The sequence below is a fragment of the Rousettus aegyptiacus genome, unplaced genomic scaffold (genome assembly GCF_014176215.1).
Source record: "Rousettus aegyptiacus isolate mRouAeg1 unplaced genomic scaffold, mRouAeg1.p scaffold_m13_p_15, whole genome shotgun sequence".
Classification (NCBI taxonomy): Eukaryota; Metazoa; Chordata; class Mammalia; order Chiroptera; family Pteropodidae; genus Rousettus; species Rousettus aegyptiacus.
This window is the reverse complement of record NW_023416290.1, coordinates 24,583,933-24,603,893: the sequence shown is the minus strand read 5'-3', so window position 1 is coordinate 24,603,893 and position 19,961 is coordinate 24,583,933. Positions and strand designations below refer to the sequence as shown.

The 19,961-nt window shown below is 35.5% G+C and overlaps 1 protein-coding gene across 1 annotated transcript in view; it reads right to left on the bottom strand.

Moving 5' to 3' along the window:
• PRKDC (protein kinase, DNA-activated, catalytic subunit) overlaps positions 1-19,961 on the bottom strand; it is a 194,065-nt gene that overhangs the window by 51,588 nt on the left and 122,516 nt on the right. Inside the window, exons 58-67 of the mRNA XM_036233299.1 lie at positions 19,190-19,379; positions 17,788-18,003; positions 13,461-13,573; positions 11,448-11,579; positions 8,315-8,494; positions 6,419-6,624; positions 3,791-3,929; positions 2,746-2,934; positions 1,807-2,031; positions 830-938 (exon numbers count right to left, since the gene is read on the bottom strand). Of these exons, the coding sequence (XP_036089192.1) occupies positions 830-938; positions 1,807-2,031; positions 2,746-2,934; positions 3,791-3,929; positions 6,419-6,624; positions 8,315-8,494; positions 11,448-11,579; positions 13,461-13,573; positions 17,788-18,003; positions 19,190-19,379 (1,699 nt within the window). The remainder of the gene's footprint in view (positions 1-829; positions 939-1,806; positions 2,032-2,745; positions 2,935-3,790; positions 3,930-6,418; positions 6,625-8,314; positions 8,495-11,447; positions 11,580-13,460; positions 13,574-17,787; positions 18,004-19,189; positions 19,380-19,961) is intronic.

The window sequence follows — 19,961 nt, the reverse complement described above, 5'->3', positions numbered from 1 at the left end:
AGGTAATACAGAAGAAAGAGATTAACATAGTTCCTGGAAAGTAAAAAGCACTTAATGAATGATAAGTAATTAATAATATGTACTTGAAAAATAATTCTCCAAATTTAAAAAGAACAATTAGATAGATATAAACATCAATCTTTATTAATACTGTGAAAAGTGTCTTTCATATCATTTTTAATTATTTACAGCAAGAATTAAAATTCAGGTTTACAACTAAGATTTGTTACTGTTGCAAAGATGAACTCTTTCCCTTTGACTCTAGGTGGCTTTCTATAGGCACCAGGATAAAATTCATTTGTTGGCTGCAGAAAGACCTTCATAGTATGAGCACCCCTCACTTCCCCTCAGGCCAGGACATCTGGCAGCGGTCACAGAACTTCCAACACCTCACGGGACACTACAAGCTTTCAGTCAGGCAGGCACTATGCAAACGCCTCTCCCTCATCCACACTCAATTCAGACTTCTCCTCCAGGAGCCTCCTGCACCCCTCAATCTAGGGCAAGTTCTGTCATCTGTGTTTCACATGGGGTCCTATGCACGACTCCGCCTCAGCAGGTATCACATCATGTAGGAATTACCCTACTATTCTGAAAGATTCTTCAAGGTGGGCAATATTATTTGGCTTTGCACTCCCAGTGCCTAAAATAGTGTGACCGTTTTAAACATTTCAATCATCTGAAAATATATATTTATAGAATTAACTCAAGGCAGTTTCTAACCCATACATTAAGAAAAAGATACGCTTTTACTAAGCAAAAAAAAAAACAAAAACAAAAACAAAAAAAACGCTAAAACTCTTTTAAAATTAAAAAAGAAAAAAATTACCTTCTTTGCTTATAAAGCTGAGGAACTCCTGAATTTCTATTAAGGTTTGTACAGACTGCAATTTGGTGAGTCTACTTCTGTGTAAAAGCACATCGATACTAGAATAGTTCTAGAAAAAAGGCATTTAGTATTGATTATAAATCAATTTACTACTTTAAATTTTAATTTAGTTCTCTAAAATGTGAAATATAGAAACTACCATAAAAATACATTAATTACACAATGTGTCTCAGAATAGTTAATAATTCGGTCATAGAAGCAATTAATAAATGATTTAAATTTTTTTAATAATTTAGGTTTTCGATCTCATTTTGATTCATCAAAATCAATACAAATAGGCTGTCATTGCCTTTATTTGCCAACAATGTTTGAAAATCACACCTTATAATGTAAATTGCTAAGTACAGAAACCAATTCTTTTTCTTCAATAAATTTTGAGTGCACTAATCAACTTCAAAAAAGTTTAAAAATGAGACAATAAATGAGTTTGCTTATATGATCAATATATGCCAATGATAAATGTTGTTAATATACACTATACAAGACACTGACTTTAAAAATAAACAAACAATCATCAGAGGAAGATTCTCAGAAAAGATAAATGGAAAGACAGCATAATAGCAGAAAATGATCAGGGAAGATTTATATTCTTCTTCACAAAGCAAACAAACTTCTATTCAGTTACTCCAAATGGAAAAGTCTACTCTCAGGTGTTTTTTAACAGTGTGAGAAAAATAAAAACCTAAAAAAAAAAACCCCAAAATGGAACTTTTGTAAAAGGAAAAAAAGGATTAAAAAAGACATTAAGACCAAAAAAAAGTGAAGAGAAATATCAGAAGAAACTGGAAGAACAGAAAGAAGGAAATGGGTGGTATCAAATAGTAAAAGAAAATTTTTTGATTGTTCTTATTCATGAGTTTACTGACTTTAAAAATATTACAGAAATGGTATATTTTAGATTGGTATATCTGTATTACCTGTATAAAATTGTGAATGCTATTTTCAATATAATATTTGGCTCTGTCAACATCATTTTGTAAGATGTAAAGAAGACTCAATTCCTGACTATAATGAAGCTCTATAATAGCCTTCTGGAGCTCCTTGTTCACAGCTTCATCAATAAACGTCAGCAGGGACTGGTCATTCTCTCCTTGAAGCAGTAACTTCAGCTTGCTGCGGATCATGTAAGGTAGATAGGTCTCCTAAGGAACATAAGAATCTACCTGTAACTTCAGAAAACCAATTTTGTATGCCTAATTATTTTATTACTATAATATTCTTCGGTATAATTTTAGAGGCTAAAATTTAGAGCCAAAGTGATTATTTGATACATCGAACATAAAACTAGAATTTTTAAAACATGTTCATCTAAAATTGTTCATTTTGTAACCACAAAATATATAGGAGGAACATGTTCTATAGAAAATCGGAACTATGTACTTTTAGCTGAAAGATGTTATATTCAAAGTAAGGAATCTTTATTTTTATTTTACTTTTTTTTCCAAGTGAGGAATCTTTAAGCAGAGCGAAGATAGCACCAGTGTGGGAGGGACCAGCCTTGTTCAGGTGTTTGGGCAACCTTGTGAGTGGGGAGCTGAATTGCTCCAGGAATTGGGGTGGGCCCACATGTAACCTTTGATACAGTGCAGAAACAACAGAAAATCTTCTTTCATGTCACCAAAGAAGGGATGTTAATATTTATTTTTAAATGCATGCCATTTATTTTGAAAGGGTTAGTTAAACGTGGTAAGAGATTTAACAATACAGTGGAGTTTGTGGGGGAAGTCAGGTAATATAAATACCTGAATGCTTCAAAATTACATTTTTTAAAAGTTTTAAACAACTTCATTAATTAGAAAACACCTGACCATCTAAAATATTTATTTCAGTGACCTCATAAAAATAATTCTACCCACCTGATAAAATGGTTCACTCCACATTTTATTTAGATCAGGAGGATTTTTACTGTCGACACTGACTATGGAACAGTATTCTAGTGATTTCCACTCAGCAAGTTGATTATAACAGTCAAGAGATGCAAGTTCCCAAAAATCCTTCTCAGCTTCTATAGGCTCACCATCTACCCACTCTTGTTTATTGAGAGCCTGGCAAAGAAAAGTTCCTAAGATTATTTTATAAAGTTGGAAAGAATACAAATTAAATATATTTGAAATAAGGTATGCAGCATAACATTCATAACAAAGACAATCATTTTCAGTTTATGATTAGGAGAGTGAAAAAGGAAAATAAAGTAACACTGAAGGGAAGAGAAAAAACCAAAAGGAATATTATAGTAACAAATAAAAATAAAAACTCCCACCAAAAGGAAACTACTTCTCTGAGAAACTTACCAATAAAGCCAATTAATAAAATGAAGACTTTAAATGACTCATAATTTGATTTACTGTGGGTTATTTACTACTTAAAAACATTAGAATCAAAACTGGAAAATAGGACATTTACAGAAACTTGCAGAGAATTTTACAACCTGAATTATGCATTCGGGAGTCTCACAGGTCACAGATCCTGAATTTCAAGTAATTCCTAGACATCTACACTTGGATAGACACTGGCAACTCAAAACACAAAATATAAAAAATTGAATTTATAGTCATCTACTCAAAACCAATTCTTGCTTCTCTCTTTATATATTTTTTACTTGCTGAAGGAAAACAATCTACTCAAATAGAAATTATATAATACTAGCAAACACTGAAATATTTTATAGTACTTGGTAATTTACAAAATGCTTTCTCTTTTACCATTGATGTTTCCTTAAAAAGAGGTACAACAATAATTATTTCGAATTTTAGTTATTGTGAAACAATTCTCTGCCACTTGTGTAAAATCTAAGGAATAAAGCTGAAACATTATAAAGCTCTAAATTTTAAAGCAAATAGTTTTTCCATCCAGAGAACAAAAGTGTTTAAGCAACTGACATTTGCTAGAGATCAGTTTTACCTCATTATACTGCTTAGCAGCTTCAGAATAATCACTTCTGGCTTCTTCTAATAAAGCATTCTGAGTGATTTGTTTTGTTCCTATCTCACTGCTAAAAATGCCATGGAGGACATCATATTCTCCAATTGATCTATATAATCTATAGAACAAACCAAAGGGGGAAAAATAGTCCAAATTAATGAATGCTCCAATATTTTTAAAGTATTTATTAAAACAAAACATTAAATCAAGATGTCACACATATTAACTAAAGATATGTTATTTTCGTTTTATAAAAATATAAAATCTTACGAATTTTGTTTGTAAGATTTTTTACAATTAGGTTTTACTATTGTAGTCATACAGAAGGCAGAACTTAGTCTAAGCTAAAATTAGAGTGAAGTCTGAAAATATCTTAGGTTCACAATGTATAAATTGTGTCATTAAAGAAGCTTCTTCTATGTTAATAGTACCATTACAGCAACATTGCACATATCTGCAGGAGACCTATTTAGAATCCCTGTCATAGCTCTAAAATTTGGAAGGCAGTCAAGAACCCAGAAGTGAGTGAAAATTAATCCAGGTCTTACTGATGCCACGTTTTAATCCATGTTCTAAGGATAATCTCAATTCTATTGACAAGTAATTTATTTACAGCCTTCATATTTGCTAGAGCATTCATGCATGTTTTTACATTTATACAAATCTGTCTGACCCCAGCAATCAAGCTTCCTCCTTTAGGATATTCTAAAGCATTTAATAAGTTTGATCCCTAATCCCCCCCAATTTTTTTCCATCTTTTAAGTTTCAATGCAAATATCATCTCTTCCTGAATCTGCAGTCACCTGACCAGCCAGCTGAGGACTGCTTTCTCCTTAGTTTTTCTGCAGTTTGGTCCCTTCCCAGGCATGAAATCAAAAGAGCCCCATGGGTGGGGTGAGGGGAGGGGGGAAGAATGGTTAAAAAGGACAAAAGGATGAAGAAGTACAAATGGACGGGTACAAAACAGTCATAGAGCTATAAAGTGCAATATGAGGAATATAGTCAACAATGTTGTAATAAATATGTAAGGGGGAAGAGGGGTACTAGATTCAGTAGGGGTGATCACTGTGAGTTAGTTATATAGATCTCTAATCACTAAGCTGTACGAATGAAATTAATATATTAGTGTATGCCAACTATAATTGGAAAAAAGATCTCATTGAATTGTACGATGTAAATATGACCAACTAATTTTGTCTATTATATTTCGATAAAGCTGTAAAAAATAAAAGAACCCCATGAGCTCTACTTCAGAGCCTACTGGTCCAAATTTAGATAAAAATCTAACACATATGGCTCTCTAAAGGGTTAAAGATAACAAATTAAGAGGCAGAGGTGTGGAGGTAGGTTGTAGGATAACAAACAGTTCACAGCCCAAGAGCCAAAGGGTAGATAAGAGCTACAAACATTTTTCAGGAACTCAGAAAGATATCAGCCTCATTTCACCCTACATTGGCCCCAATGTCCCTAAATTATTTATACTATAACACGGGCAAAACAATGATGGTGACATATCAAGAAAGGGCTAAATTAGTTTCTCAAAAACTGAAAAGGCAAAAATATTCTATAAAAAAGTATAAGTATTAAAATTAGAAAAACAAATATTTAAAATTTAGGTCCTTAAAAGTGTGTGCTTCATTACCCATTAAATATACACTATATGAGTTCTCACTCCCTGAAAATACTAAATAGACAAATTGTTACTTACTGTTCACATACATCTGAAACAATAAGGTAAAAAGTCAAGATGTGCTCTCTGAACTGTCTAATCTAGGATTTATCTGGCCTCTCAGAGAACTCACCATCTCCTACTTCATATAGTCACATATATAAGTACATGTATTTCCTACTGGATGGCTAGTTTTGAGTCTGTGAGAACTGTCTAATTCATATTTTAATTCTTCTCAGCACCTGATACAATGCCTTACTTAGTGCTCAATTAAGAAAGACAGGACTGACTTTGACTATAAAACAGTGAAAAGTGCACAGATTCCCCACCTTTACTTTTATTCTCTTTTTCCCTAGAACCTGAAAATCTAAAAATCTGTACGATAAAATAGAAGTTCTAATTAAATTTCAACCCAATCTAGCAGGCTTTCTTACGACAAAACCACAGGTATGGGAAGGATCAGACACAATACAAAATGCCATAACTACTAGATGGAAATTGTTTTTCCCAAATAAATAAAGTAATTGGGCTAAATTGTTCCTAAAAGTTTGAGTCCTGATGAAAATAATAAATCATCCTCTATTTAGTTTAGCAAACTAGCAAACCCATAAAATACTAGGTAGGAACTGCAAGTTACAGCCACACTTTGCAGGAAACTAAACTTAGTGGATAACATTCTGAGTCCAAAAACATTGTACACTGAAAGAAATTAGCAGGTATAATAAAAATCTTTCTTTGGGAAAGACATTCCTTGTCATGGCAACTATTCTTAACTCATGGAATGGTACTCAAGCTGAAAAATTTTTCAAAAAACTTTATAGAAGTGTTACTATCAACTTCATTTGTTTAGTTTTCTGCCAAAATGAAGCCAAGATTCTTCTGTATTACTTAGTTAAAAGTCACTATTCTCCCAACGGTGTCTGGATCACAGAGCTTACTTAGCAAGTTCCATCCATTTGCAGACATCAAGAGAGAGGTGGGATCTCCCCCGAGCTCGCTTGGCAAGTGGCTCCTGAGGAATCATTTGGAGCAGGGCCTCCTCTAAAAGGTGGATGCCCACAGGCTGCTGTAGACTGGCCAGGCAGCCGGCACTAACAGAAGCTGGATCAAGGCTCAGCAAGTCTGTGTGTTGGCTACTGATCTCCTGTGAAACCACAAACACATGTAGCTATTTAGCCTTGGTATTTTGACCATTATCTTCATACGTGAATAGTTCATTTTACGAAACATAAAAGAAAGTTTTAATATAAGTAGGGATAGAACCAAAAATTTCTCTGTGTAATTCTATTAAATTTTCCTCAACAAATGATTTCCTCGGGGGAGAAAATTACCTTTTATTTTTACACTGCCAATCCAGGGTTTAATTCAAAACAAAACAAAAAAAACCCACTAGAAAATATGAAGGTTTTTACATATATTCCATATATCCAAACAACAACTGCAGATTCCAGGACTACTTAAATTGAATGGATGAGAAAAGCAGCTGAAACACAAAGATTTCACAGCCATCATCAAAATACAGGATATGTCACAGACAAGAAATTCATCGTGGGAAGTTCTGGTGAGGCAGTGGAAATCTCAAAGAGATGGTCATCCTTGCTAGAAAAGAACACACATGAATGCTATGCCAAATGTACTATGGTTCCACTATGAGAGAAAACAAATCAATAGTTTTAGATATAAACCACAAACAAAATCATAAGAAGCATTTGTTTATTATATAAAGATACAATGTAAATCGATGTAAAGAGAAACTTACTTTGAAATACTGGCCAATTCAATAATACAACAACTCAAATCTTATATTTAGTGTGGCCAGGAAAAAAACAATGAAGGAATTTTACTTGTAAATTATAAACCAATAAAAAAAGAACTAATGTATTTTTAAAAACTATATTAACAGTTTCATGCTATATCAAAAAGAACAAAACAGAAAAACCAAGTACTTCATCTCAGGGAATTATTACCCAATTAGTTTGCAAACCAAAGCTACTAATAAATAATATTAAAAATATAATTTTTAAATTACTCCAGGGAGGGTACAAGTTATAAAAATGAACCAAAAAGATTTTCTATTAGGGACTTAGTAACGATCCATGTTTTGCATGGTAAAAAAACATTTCTTACATGAAAAAGTAGTCTTCCAATAAGTATGTTGTAGCAGTAACTAAAGTATGCCTACAGTAAATTCTCTGCTCAAACTGTATTGCCTTAGAAAGGCCTTCTCTGGCACTTCATCTAAGTAGTATCTACAATGGTTCACACTCCCTACCCTGATCAAAAGGCTGTCTTACTTACCTGCTTCATTATTACCCTACACTACTTTAAGTACTTCTATATTACTCAAGTTCTATGATATCTACTACTATACCTTATGGTATCAATCTATATTTGTCTGTTTATTATCTAGAGTGTTCTTGGGGGGCAGAGATTTGTGCTTCTTCATCACCATGTCCCTGCCACTTAGAACAAAATCAGGCATGTGTACAATCAACATCTCTTGAAGGCAGTCAGGAGGCAAGAATGAATTTAGTGAAATATCAAAAGGAAAAACAAATAAACGAGATGCAGGGTTTAAACAAAAGATTGAAGAGATCAGCTTATTAAAGATCAGAACACATTTATATCAAGATTATTCTGTTGCATATAAGTTTTTTTTTTCAATATAAATAAATTATATCTACTCATCTGGGAATAGGAAACCAAAACAGAGTACATCTACTGTTACAAACACCTTGTGTTTGAGCTTGTGAGACAAATGAAGTTATTGTAACATAATCATGTGAAGGCAAATTAGACAATGCATATATTATAAAGTGTATATAGACTTTTACCTGGATACAAGAGACAAATGGTGGAAAGAAAGAGAATGTGGTGTTAAGAAAAAGATTGAAGTCTTGGAGCAACTTTTGAGTAATGTTGTTTTTCTCAGACATGGTCTTATATTTATCCATCTCTTTTATAATTCCTGAAAACAGGCTGCCAAAAAGCTGCTTTGCAATTATTGAGTCTCTCTGTAAAATATTGAAAACAAAGACAAATTAGGATCTGAAATAAAAACGCTTTAATTTACCAACTATCAGAGCTTTACTGGAAAATACAAACTGCTACAAACACATCTCAATTCTATTCAGAAAGTTTTAACAGGCATTGACAAGGGGAGCATTTGGTATTTAACCTAATATATCTATTTGACATATGCCTTAAAAAAGGCATGATATCATTGACTTTGAACCCAGAGATATGAATTTAAAGTTAGCTTAATCACACACATAACCACATTATCTTAACTCCTGAGTGAGTCTGGGTCTTCAGATTCTTCATCTTTACAATAGGGATAAAAGAAAACATCTCATAGGGCTATAGTAAAGATAAGCCAAAAACGCATGTTAAATGTTCAGTGCAGTAACTGATGAAATCTTGAAAATTAAATTAGATTTTTAGGTATTATCCTCACATGAACATCATTGTAAAGCTTAAGATAACTGATGAGCTTCAATAAAATGCCAATTTTAATTTTTCGAAGTCCCAACATTATATGATGATTTAAACTGTTTTAAACCATCAGTAGCCATTTTTGTATCTTCCATGTTTGGGCTATTCATCTGTAACAGCACACTACTTGATCTTTTATGACTTTAACCCTCACTCTCCATGACCACAAAAACACTTCCTTTACTTGTGTCTATAACACCAGTACTAAGAACAATTTCTGGCATGTTGTGTCTATATATTTTTTTATAAAGGCATGAGTGCAAGAATAAATAAAATTTAAAACATTTCATTTCATAAAAGCTATGACTGAATAAAAAGTACAATTCGACATGTTCTTCATTTATTAATTTAAGTAATGGATTTGTCTTATAAAAAGTTATAATAGTCGCTGTATAAAATTTTTTAAAAAATGGATAAGGGAAAAAATATATTACCCATAATTATACTACATGAAGATAGGCATTGTCATGATTGGTCTCTTACTGACATGTACACTCTTTTACATGGTGTCTATTTTGGGGCAATCTGCTATTTTCACCTAACACGTGGCAGACAGTCTACAACTCATTGATTCTTATGACTTATGTACAAATTCCTTTATATTCTAGGGAGCCTCAAATGCTCATTCTGTTACAATACTGCAGCAGTAATTAAGATAAATAATGCCTTCAGAGCAATAGGATGCTACTGTTGGACATGCCCTGTAATGGCTAGCTTACAAGTGCCTCTTTAATTTTTTCCATATGCAAGGCTCACAATGAAGAATGGCAGTCCCAGAATAGCAGGAGAGGTTTCACCTGTTATCCAGCACTGCATCCCAGTGCTTAGAACAGCCCCTGGCATATTGGAGGAGTTACTCCATATACTAACATTTGTTGAATAAATAAAGTATTGGAACTTGAAAAATTAACAGAAATAAGAATAAACACATTCCTCCTTAAAGAATAGAAAAAATGTAGTCATGTTTTTTTCAAAACAATATTTACCATCTTTATTTTTTCCAAGTATAAATGAGATGAACAGACTTGGAGGTCTCTCAATAGTCTCAGGCTTGCTAACTTACTACCATCATTACATACCACATCTCTCTCCAGTGCAGACAGCAGTAAATCATGCCTAGGACAGCAGGTATCAAATCATTTTTGAAGCAGTGATGTGAACGCATGCAAAGGACTAGAAAAACTGGTAAATAGTGGAAACATAGAAGCAGCACTGGGCCAGGTATCAAAACACAGAGGGCACTTTCCTTGTTGCACAACCAGTGAAACATACAGCTTTCGCATATTATCTGTTCTTTGCTAAACTTCAACTCTTCATCTGTAAATGTGTCTATTAACTGCCTCAATGTCACAAAATTACTGGGAAAATCTAATGAGAGATATGTGAAACCACTCCATAATGACCCAGGGCTGTACTGTAATGGTAGCTACATGAAACTATGCATGGGGTAAAATACACAGAATTTCATACACACACATGAATGCAGGGGAAAACAACGAAAATGAACAAGGTCTGCAGTCTACTTAACGCTATTGTACCAGTCAATTTATAAGTCTTAATAACATACTACAATTATATAATATATCACTATTGGGGGAAGCTAGATGAAGGGTACATGGGACTATGTACTAGTTTTGCAAATTTCTGCAATCTATAATTATTTAGATTAAAAATTAAAGCTTAAAACAGTAAAGGGCTATGTAGATATAACCTATTATAATCAATGTTAGTACTAGAAACTTAAGTACAATAGAATATCAAGCATTACATTGCAGTACTTAGCATAGTGCTATATATACTATATATTATAATACTCTTCGATTTAAAAAATGATTTCAATAAAAGTCAAAAGAATCTTAATCAGGCTTTTGGGGGGAAATATCCTGATTTTGTCAAAGAATTCAGCTAGAAAATTTCATTCACTTTCAATACTTTTACATCCTAATGACTCAGAAAAATATTTTCACTCCTCTGCTATTAAGAGAATTAACAGAGAAGGAAGAATACTGATCCCACTGATAAACTGATACTCTCCTGATTCCAGGCTCCCCTAAAGGATTTTATATAAGCAATGATTTAAGTGGCTAAGCATCTTAAAATTTACAATGATTTTTAACACATTCTTTCATTCTAATATTATTGGTAAGAAAAACGGATTTCACTCTTAGGTTTTATAGACAAAATGCTATGGCTCAGAGCATTAAATGTCTTGACAAGGACCCCAATTATAGGACTATCTTCTAGATGACTCTAATCAGAATCCCACCATGTGAAAAACTTCAGAGCCAAGAAATGGCAGAGCCCTGATTTGCAACAAGGCCTGTTAAGCGAGTCCAGTGTTGAGGACATCTCAATACCTCATTTATGACATAGTATAGCCTTAACCATTTTTCCTTGTACACAGTAGACCCGTGGAACTGTTATAACAGTTTTAATCTGTTTCAGTAGGAAATGCAGTGTTCAAGGACCAACCTGGGCCACAGCTTGCAAGGGCGTGATCAGGCTGCTGTATTTAATCTGAATGTCTGGAAGGTCTCCTTGACGGTAACTTCTGTACAAAACAACCTGGGCATCATGCTTCATTTTCAACTTACTCTTGATCTCCTATAACCATTAGAATAAAAAAATGAAGATCTGAATTCTTATTTAAGAAAATCAGTAGTACATGAGCTATAAAACTGTCAGTCCCATCTTTTAACATAAAAGTGAATCGATGACAATTTTTACCCAAAAGGTTTAGTCACTATGCTTTACCAGTCTATGGTAGATCAGTATGGAAGACGAGTAATGAAAATATTATTTAAATATTTATTACAAAGTAATTTGAATATATGTAAAATCAGAACTCAACTGAAAACTTTTTAAAGCCATAAATCACAGAGTTGTATTTCATTTTAATGACCCTTACAATAAACCCTGGTTATAAGGTCCAATGTGATCACCACAACCCCTTCAACACTCAGGCCCTCTAAGCCCTGCTCATCTACCCAGGCCAGTCTGCTTCTTAATCATCTCCCTAACTCTCCCTCATGCAGGGCTGTGGGTACCTGCTCAACTTTTTGCCTAGAATCTTTCTACAGCTTTTCACTCATCATTTGGTTCCCATCTCGGATATAATCTCTTCAAAAAGGCTTGTCTCACTACCTCTTTTAACAGGTCTCCCCAGAAATGCTCATCACCTGGTCAGTTTACTACACTGAACTTGTTACAACCTTAACTCATCTTTTTTGCCTGTTGTACACACTGGACTGCAGCCCCATAAGTGCTACTATTATACATTTCTATACCACTAGCATTGAGTAGTGGCACTGAGCACAATGCCCAACAAATAAATGACAAGTTCATAGCCTTCTAATACCTATTTCCATGCCATTCTTAATGAGCAGTCAGCCACTTCAGATTAGAACACCTGTATCGGAGGGAATGCTACATTTCTTAATTATTAAAAAGACCTTTGTATCAGGCCAAAGTATCTTCCTGCAATTTCTACCCAACAGTTCTGGTTTTACCTCTTCCTTCTGCTGCCTAGTTACTGTTATTTCCTTCAGGCATGCCTACATAGGTTTCAGGTTTAATTATGAGTCCATACCTAGTTCTGTGAATGGGCAAAACTGAAGGCCCTCCAGGCATGGTAGGTCCAGTGAGAAGGAGCATGAAATAACCTTGGGACACTGATTTTAAAACTTAGTCCTCAAAAGAACAGTTGTAATTACAGAGACAAGAGAAAGCTGAAAAGTACATTTTCTTTCCACAGAAGATACAGTGAAACCATTCAACCACTTCATATTCAGATCTGGAAGTTAATTAAGTGGCTAAGGATTTTAACTGATTTAGAAAAAAGAAAAAAGATAGTTTTTTTTTCTTTTTTACTCACAATCTAGTCTTCCTTGTTTGAAAATTGTCATAATTACTGATTTATAAGTAAGATCAAAACTATGGCTAAACAAATTATTTTATTATTTCCACATTTTAAGAAAATTTAAACTATTAATTCATGCCACATTTGTGTCTCAAATCACTGCTTTCGGCAGATACCCATAGACTGTCTGCCTAGTCCCTGCCCGCTCCTTTCTCTGGGCCGACCAGTCCCTCCTCACCCACCTGTGAGCTAGAACATACCACAGATTCAGGGGATGACCCACATGTCTCATTCCAAGATCCCATGACCTAATCAGTGAGTCATGAATGCCCTTCATATCTACAGAAGTCAGAGGAGACTTTGGTTCATAAATAACTTTAACTCATAGAGTGCAGCTTCTCTGATTTGGATTTGACTAATGCTGGAACCAACATTTAGCAGGAAGCTGAGAGAGAGACAGACGGAGAGACAGAGAGAGAGAGAGAGAGAGAGAGAGACAGAGAGAGAGACAGAGAGAGAGACAGAGAGAGAGACAGAGAGAGAGAGAGAGAGACAGAGAGAGAAAGAGAGAAAAGATATATAAATAGGTATTTCTAACCAATTATTTTCTTGAAAAAGATACAAACCTCCTCTCGTTTTTGTTCAGCAACACCTTTTCTGGCATAAATCAAACTGAGCTTTTCTTGGTCTTTTAAGAATCGTCTGCGTAATCTTAATATTTCTGCCCGATTGTCTGTATCTGAAGAATATAAAGGTTTGTTATAGTTAGTCGAGTTGACATTTGCAGTTGACTCTACCTCCTTCTAGACTCTCCTAAAAAGTGAGATTGTTTGCTTATCTCCATTTTTTTACTTTTGTTACTTTTGTTTAGCTTTTCTTTTTTAAACAACACAATCCTATGAAGAACAGAGAACAACAGAGGAAATGATTAACCAGTTGGAATCTAGAGAACAAAAAGTTATAAATAACTCAGTCCAACCCCAGTGCTGTGGTGGAGAGAAGGGGGCCAGAACAATGACAGTGGAGAAGACTTGAAAGACCCAGGGCCTGGCAGCTCTAGGCACCTCCAGAGAAAAAGTTAAGTCTGAAGCAACTGATGTGGTTTGAACACACAGCCCCACATGCGGTGGGTGCAAAGCCTGGGGAGTGGGATACAGGACCTGTGAGTAGAAAAGGCTGGCATGACTGGAGGCAGAGGAACTACTATAACCATGAGGACATCTGGAATCTGGAGTTGCCTCCTCCCCTAAGGCTTCTATAGTGCTGGCACCCAGGCCTTTAGCCTATAGGCGAGAGGCTGTGGAGATTCTGCCATTGGATGATCAACCAGCACAAAAGAACAGACACAGACATCAACATATCATGGGTTTCAGCGTCTTGGTCCAGCCTGACCTCTGCACAGTGACGGCCCTACTCACTACACACTCCCGATTTGTTGCTATTTCAAATGCCTTTTTAGTGACCTACCAGGGAACACATGCAAAAAAGCCAAATATCACCAGGCATTTTGAAGACAGCTTCGAATATGAAAGACAGAAACCAAAATAAATAGGGAAAGAGCAACTGTTAAAATCTGACCATACAGGGAAGAAAATTCAAAAAATTATTATTTATTGAAAAGTTAAGAATAAATATTACAACTGTAGATCAAGGACTGAAAAGATGTTTAGAGAACAAAAATCCTCATGGAAACTAAAAAATATGATATCATGACATAAAAGCAAGGGTTACAAGATAAGGTTGAAGAGATTTCTCAGAATGTAGAACAAAAAGGAAAAAAAAAAAAGAAAATTAGATAAATATGTGGAAGAATTGATATCCGAGCTACAGGACTCCAAAAAAGAGAAAATTGAGATGAGGAAATCATCAACAAAATCACCCAAGAAAAAGGATTCCAGAACTGGAAAATATGAGTTAGCAGTCTGAAAGGGTCCTACAAAAATGGACTAAAATAGACCTGAACCAAAGGACACTTTTGTGAAATTTCTTAAAACTGGTTTAAAAGAGAAGATCCTAAAAGTGTCCAGAGAAACATTCAGTTCTTACAGCGGATCAACAAACAGAATGACATCCGCTTTCTCAATTGCAACCCTGTGGGGTAGGAAACTGATGAGTTCACACTCAGAATTCTACGGCTAAATACCCCATTAGGTGTGAGTGCCACAAAAGTAACGCATGGCATCAAGTATCAAAAAAAGCTATTGTTTCCGACCCCCTTTTTCTCAGGAAACTACTTGAGGAGGTATACCACCAAAAAAAACGAACTAAACCAAGAAAGAATAATCAGACCCAGAAAAAGTGAATAGATTCTCAGGATGTGGAGGTGATCCAAGATGATAGCTAAGCAGACACCCCAAAAAAGCAAGCAGCCTGGCATGAGGAAGTTCAGAGGCCCTAGGAGAGGTTTCCTTAAGAATATGAAACATTTATATGTTGGGACAAAATAAAACACAATAACTCAGAGAAAATTTGGTGATAAATATGTAGAAATCTAAGCATCTAAACCAAAATATACTACCTAGGACAAATTATTGTACAAAAAAGAAAAAAGTAGTCACAGAATCACTCATAGTTCAAAGACAAATTATATTATGTAGTCAAAAGGAAACAGGATATCAATGAAGCAAAGACTAAGACATAATTATATCAGTAAATGAAGGCACAGAAAGAACTCATTGTGAGTGTGTATAAGACAGATGGGGGTAAGAGACAAGAGAAAGCCAAATCCTCAATGTCTGTAATGCAAAGCCAAAAGTGACTAATACTGAAAGAAAAAAAAAGGTAACAATATAAAAAGACTCTTTAGAGAGATGGAAGTGAACACCAAGAACATGGCTAAAAGGGTATGTGGTTGACTCTGGGATTTGGAAAATGAGTTGTCATTTCTAATAAGCTTTGGAAAAATACTTCACTCTTTAAACTACATGCATGTATTAGTCTGATACAAATAACTAAAGAAAACCAAAATAAATAATTAAATAAAATAATGGTTCAAAAGTGGTATTTTAATTAGGTTACCACTTCAAGTTTGTAAACTGTACTGCCTTTCAATGATAATAGTGTCATAGTAAGTATTCACAATATTTTATGAACCTCCAAATGTTCTTCTTTAGGCAAGAAAACACACATCTCCTAAAGAAGACAGGATGTCAAACATTTTAAATCAATAAAATTACACGGGAAGATTCAAATATATTAACTGAATTGCTATTAGCATTCATTTTACCTACTTGGTTCTATGACAGAGTTTTTTCAAAATCATATATAAACCTTTCAAGGAAAATTATTTAAAAATTAGGTTTTACCTCTCATCTTTCTTAATTTATACTCATGGTCCCTCAATTCTACATTTTTTTTCACTCTAAAAATGCAGACAGGGAAAAACTACAACAACTTGATCTGTGGACAATAACTGCTGTCAACCTAAGCAATTTCATTTGTTTCTGAGCCTCATCCCATTCAATAAAGAAATCAACTAGCTCAGAGTTGGTCACTAACAATCACCATAGGTTAACTGACTGCAGACTGCCCCAAACGTACAACAATCTCTAACAATTCTACAGAAAGCTGCAATGCCCATAAGTTTGAGATGAGCGAGTGTAAAGGTCAGAGAGACAATTTATAAGCAACGAGAACATGACAGTCACTTTGGGACTTCATTTTAACTTTAGGACTTTCAAAATCAAAGTTACCAAGAGCTATACACTCTTAGAGGATAATACATCACTGACTGAAACAGTAAAGAAGAATGTAAATAAAGAAAACTAGTGAGAGGTAGTCAAGAGTGGAGGAAAAGACAGAGGAGTGGATTCATCAGTCCTCCATCACATTCAAGAGTTATGAGCAAAAAGAAGGCTAAGATACATTTACCATTCTATATTAAATTAAGAGAATTGTGCATGCCCACTGATCTGCATCATAAAAATATTAAGAGTGGTTGGAAGGAAAATATTTTTTTTCTGTGTGTTTTAGTTCCTACAATTAAATAAAAAGGAACATATATGCCCTTGCTTCTAATTTTACTTCTGTCTAAAGTCATACACTGGCATTTACACAGGGTTTTTACCTTGGGATCTTTCCTCTCTTCACATTTTCTCCCCCTGGGCTTTCACTCACTCCCAGAGCTGTAATTCTCATAAGGAGCTAACTTCGAAACTGGTCTCTCTACCCCAACCCTCTCAGAGTTGGGTCTTGTCAGCACTTTCCACTCTGCCCACCCCCCACCTTCTTCCTGCCTTGACACAGGTCAAGATGTGGCTGCCCTTGACCTACACCTCTCAGTATCCCTCAGGCACTCCATCCCCAAGAGGTCATTTAGAGACCCTGTGCCTGTCTCTGCTTGGTTCATTACATAAAGTTGTAGTGCACTCCTTGAGCCACACTCCCACACCCTCAAGTCTGTTTCCTCAGCATTCTTTACCTGTGTTCTCAGTGTGTCCTGACACATCCACTTAACTGGACACTGCTAGAGCTGACTCTCAGTCAGTGTGCATTGAGCTGTTCTGGGTCAGTTCCACCTCCTAACACACTACATACTCCTCCATCTCTGGCCTTGTTCGTCCTCTCCCTTTGTGGCTAGTCTTAAAGTCTACCTCCTCCATCGGGTATTTCCTGAGGCTCTCTCCATTCTCTACCTGGATTTAAACACTCTCTTCAAGACTTAGCTTACTAATTTTGCACACGATCACCTACTTGTTGCTTACTCACACCTATTATTCTGGAAAATCACTAAATAAATGGATTGAGTTCAGTTTATTCGACAGTTTTTCTGGAATACATAAAACTATGATTTCAACAAGGTAAATGCCCAGACGACATTTACTAAATTAAATTTTAATAGGCTTAATTACAGGTTACAAAGAAATGTGAACAGTCAGAAATGTGCTTTCTTCATCTAAGCCTCTGCATTGATTTAGACAGTAGGTGATTTTAAACACATTTCGGCAACTTTACCTTTTGCTTTGTTATCCACCTTGTCCCCTGGAAGGCCCAACCTTTTTTTCCCAAAATCAGGTCCCACTGACTTCAGGAGTGCTCTTCGTGATTTTTCACTCCTCTTGTGGACAAATAGTAAGGAGGAAGATAAGGAATCAGATGATGAGGAAACCATATAATCCACCAATGGGTCAATATTGCTCCCAGTGAGCCAATTAAAGGAGCTTCTTCCATCTGTAAACAGGTATAACCACAGCCATGTCACAGCATGCTCAGCACTTCAGAGCCCTGCCAAGCCCACACCCCACCCACCAACGCCCCACTGGGGCAGCACCACCTGCCAGAATACACTGTGTGAGAGAAAGGGGTACATCGTCCTGGTGGCACCTGGGGCCTCCACATGCTCACCTGGAACAGTAACTGGGAACAGCTTTCCAAGGAGACAGTCATGTCACAGCAGAAAGACACTGGGTGGAGACTCCATGAGGTCATCAGTGGGTGACCCAAGGCAGCTCAGGCATCTAAGCCTCAGTGTTCTCATTTATAAAGTAGAAAACACATTGCCTGCCCTTTTAAGCTGCTGTGAGCATTACAAGTATGGTGCTTTGTAGCTACTACGAAGTACTAAGATCCATGATTTCTAATATCAGTGTAATAAAATTTCCATTGTAATTATTCAAATTAGTGCTACTTCTAGAAACAACTGAACATGAAAAAATTTATATACAGAAAAAATGCTGTGAAGTGTTTCTATAAAATGATTTAAATATTTTACTCCACAACTTATACTTTGATGTTCAAAAGAAATAGTTGAACCATTTGAGAAAGAACATTTTGATCAACTATAAACATAGTAATAAGTCTGGTTTAGCTCTACTTTACATCTGGGTGTTTTTTAATTTGATGCACTAAACAGATTTTTCTGGACAAAACCAAAACAGAACATATAAGTACTAAAACTTTTCCTTTTTTTCCCCCTCAGTCAGAAATAATCCTTCTCTTTTCTAAAATTGTGGTAAAACACACACATCAAATAAACTATTTTAACCGTTTTTAAGTGTATAGTTCTGTGGCATCAAGTATATTCACATAGTTGTGCAGCCATCACCACTATTCATCTCCGGAACTTTTTCACCATCGCACAACTGAAACTTCATATTCATTAAACACTAACTCCTCATTGCCCACTTCCCCAGACCGTGAAAACCACCCTTCTACTTAATGTTTCTAAGAATTTGACTACTTTAGAGACCTCAATCCTTTTGTCCTTTGACTGATGTATCTTTTTTGTGGCACTTATCACTTTCTCCTATTATCGTTTTACTCCTCTTACAAATGGTCAATGTTCTTACAGTAGAGCCTGTTTCCACAGGCGATAGTGTTTGGTGCACAGCAGGGAGGCATTCAGGTTAACAGTTACCTGTGTTTTGTGTAGGTGTGAAATCATACTGCTGTTGGGTGGCCCGTATCTGCCTAGCCATTGCCCCTCGATCTGAGAGGGATCCTTTCTGAGTCCATGTCTGGAGAGTATTTTGGGAAGTCTGAGTCTCAATAAACATTGGAGTGAGAACAGCACTTCGCAAACGCCAGTCAGAATCAATAGTATACTCCTGCATGCAAGAGAGTTTCAAATGAAATAATGCTTACTTCTTTAGCAACATGGCAATATTTTAACTTAAAATGGTACTATCAGCAAGTATGTACTGTAATTTCATTTATCTCTATGGGAAGCAGATGAAGAACTTTTTCAAATTTAAAAGTTTTAATTTTATTTTCCAACTAGAAAAACTAATTCGAACTATGGTAGAAAAATCATTTTTCTACTCCTTAACATTCTGCATTAAAAGGCTTAATGCCATATTCAACAACGGCACCATAACACAACCGCAACTCCTTCGTAAGTACTCACCACGTGCCCAGCACTGTGAAAGATATTAAGAATACGAGAGCAAGGAGAATAGGGTTAGGCTTTGCTGCCCAGGAGTTCAGGCCGGGATAAAGAGAACTCGTTTATTAATGTGGAAATCATAGCTGTTAAGGCTTCCAGAAGGCACAAACTGGGCATGTGTACCAAGTGGGTGAAAGAGTGATGGAAGGAGGAGCAGGCATTATGGAGAAAGGAAAATTTAAGTGGAGGTAGAAAAAAGGAGAAGTGTGAGCCATGTGAAGGGAGTGTGGGCAGAGGAGAATAA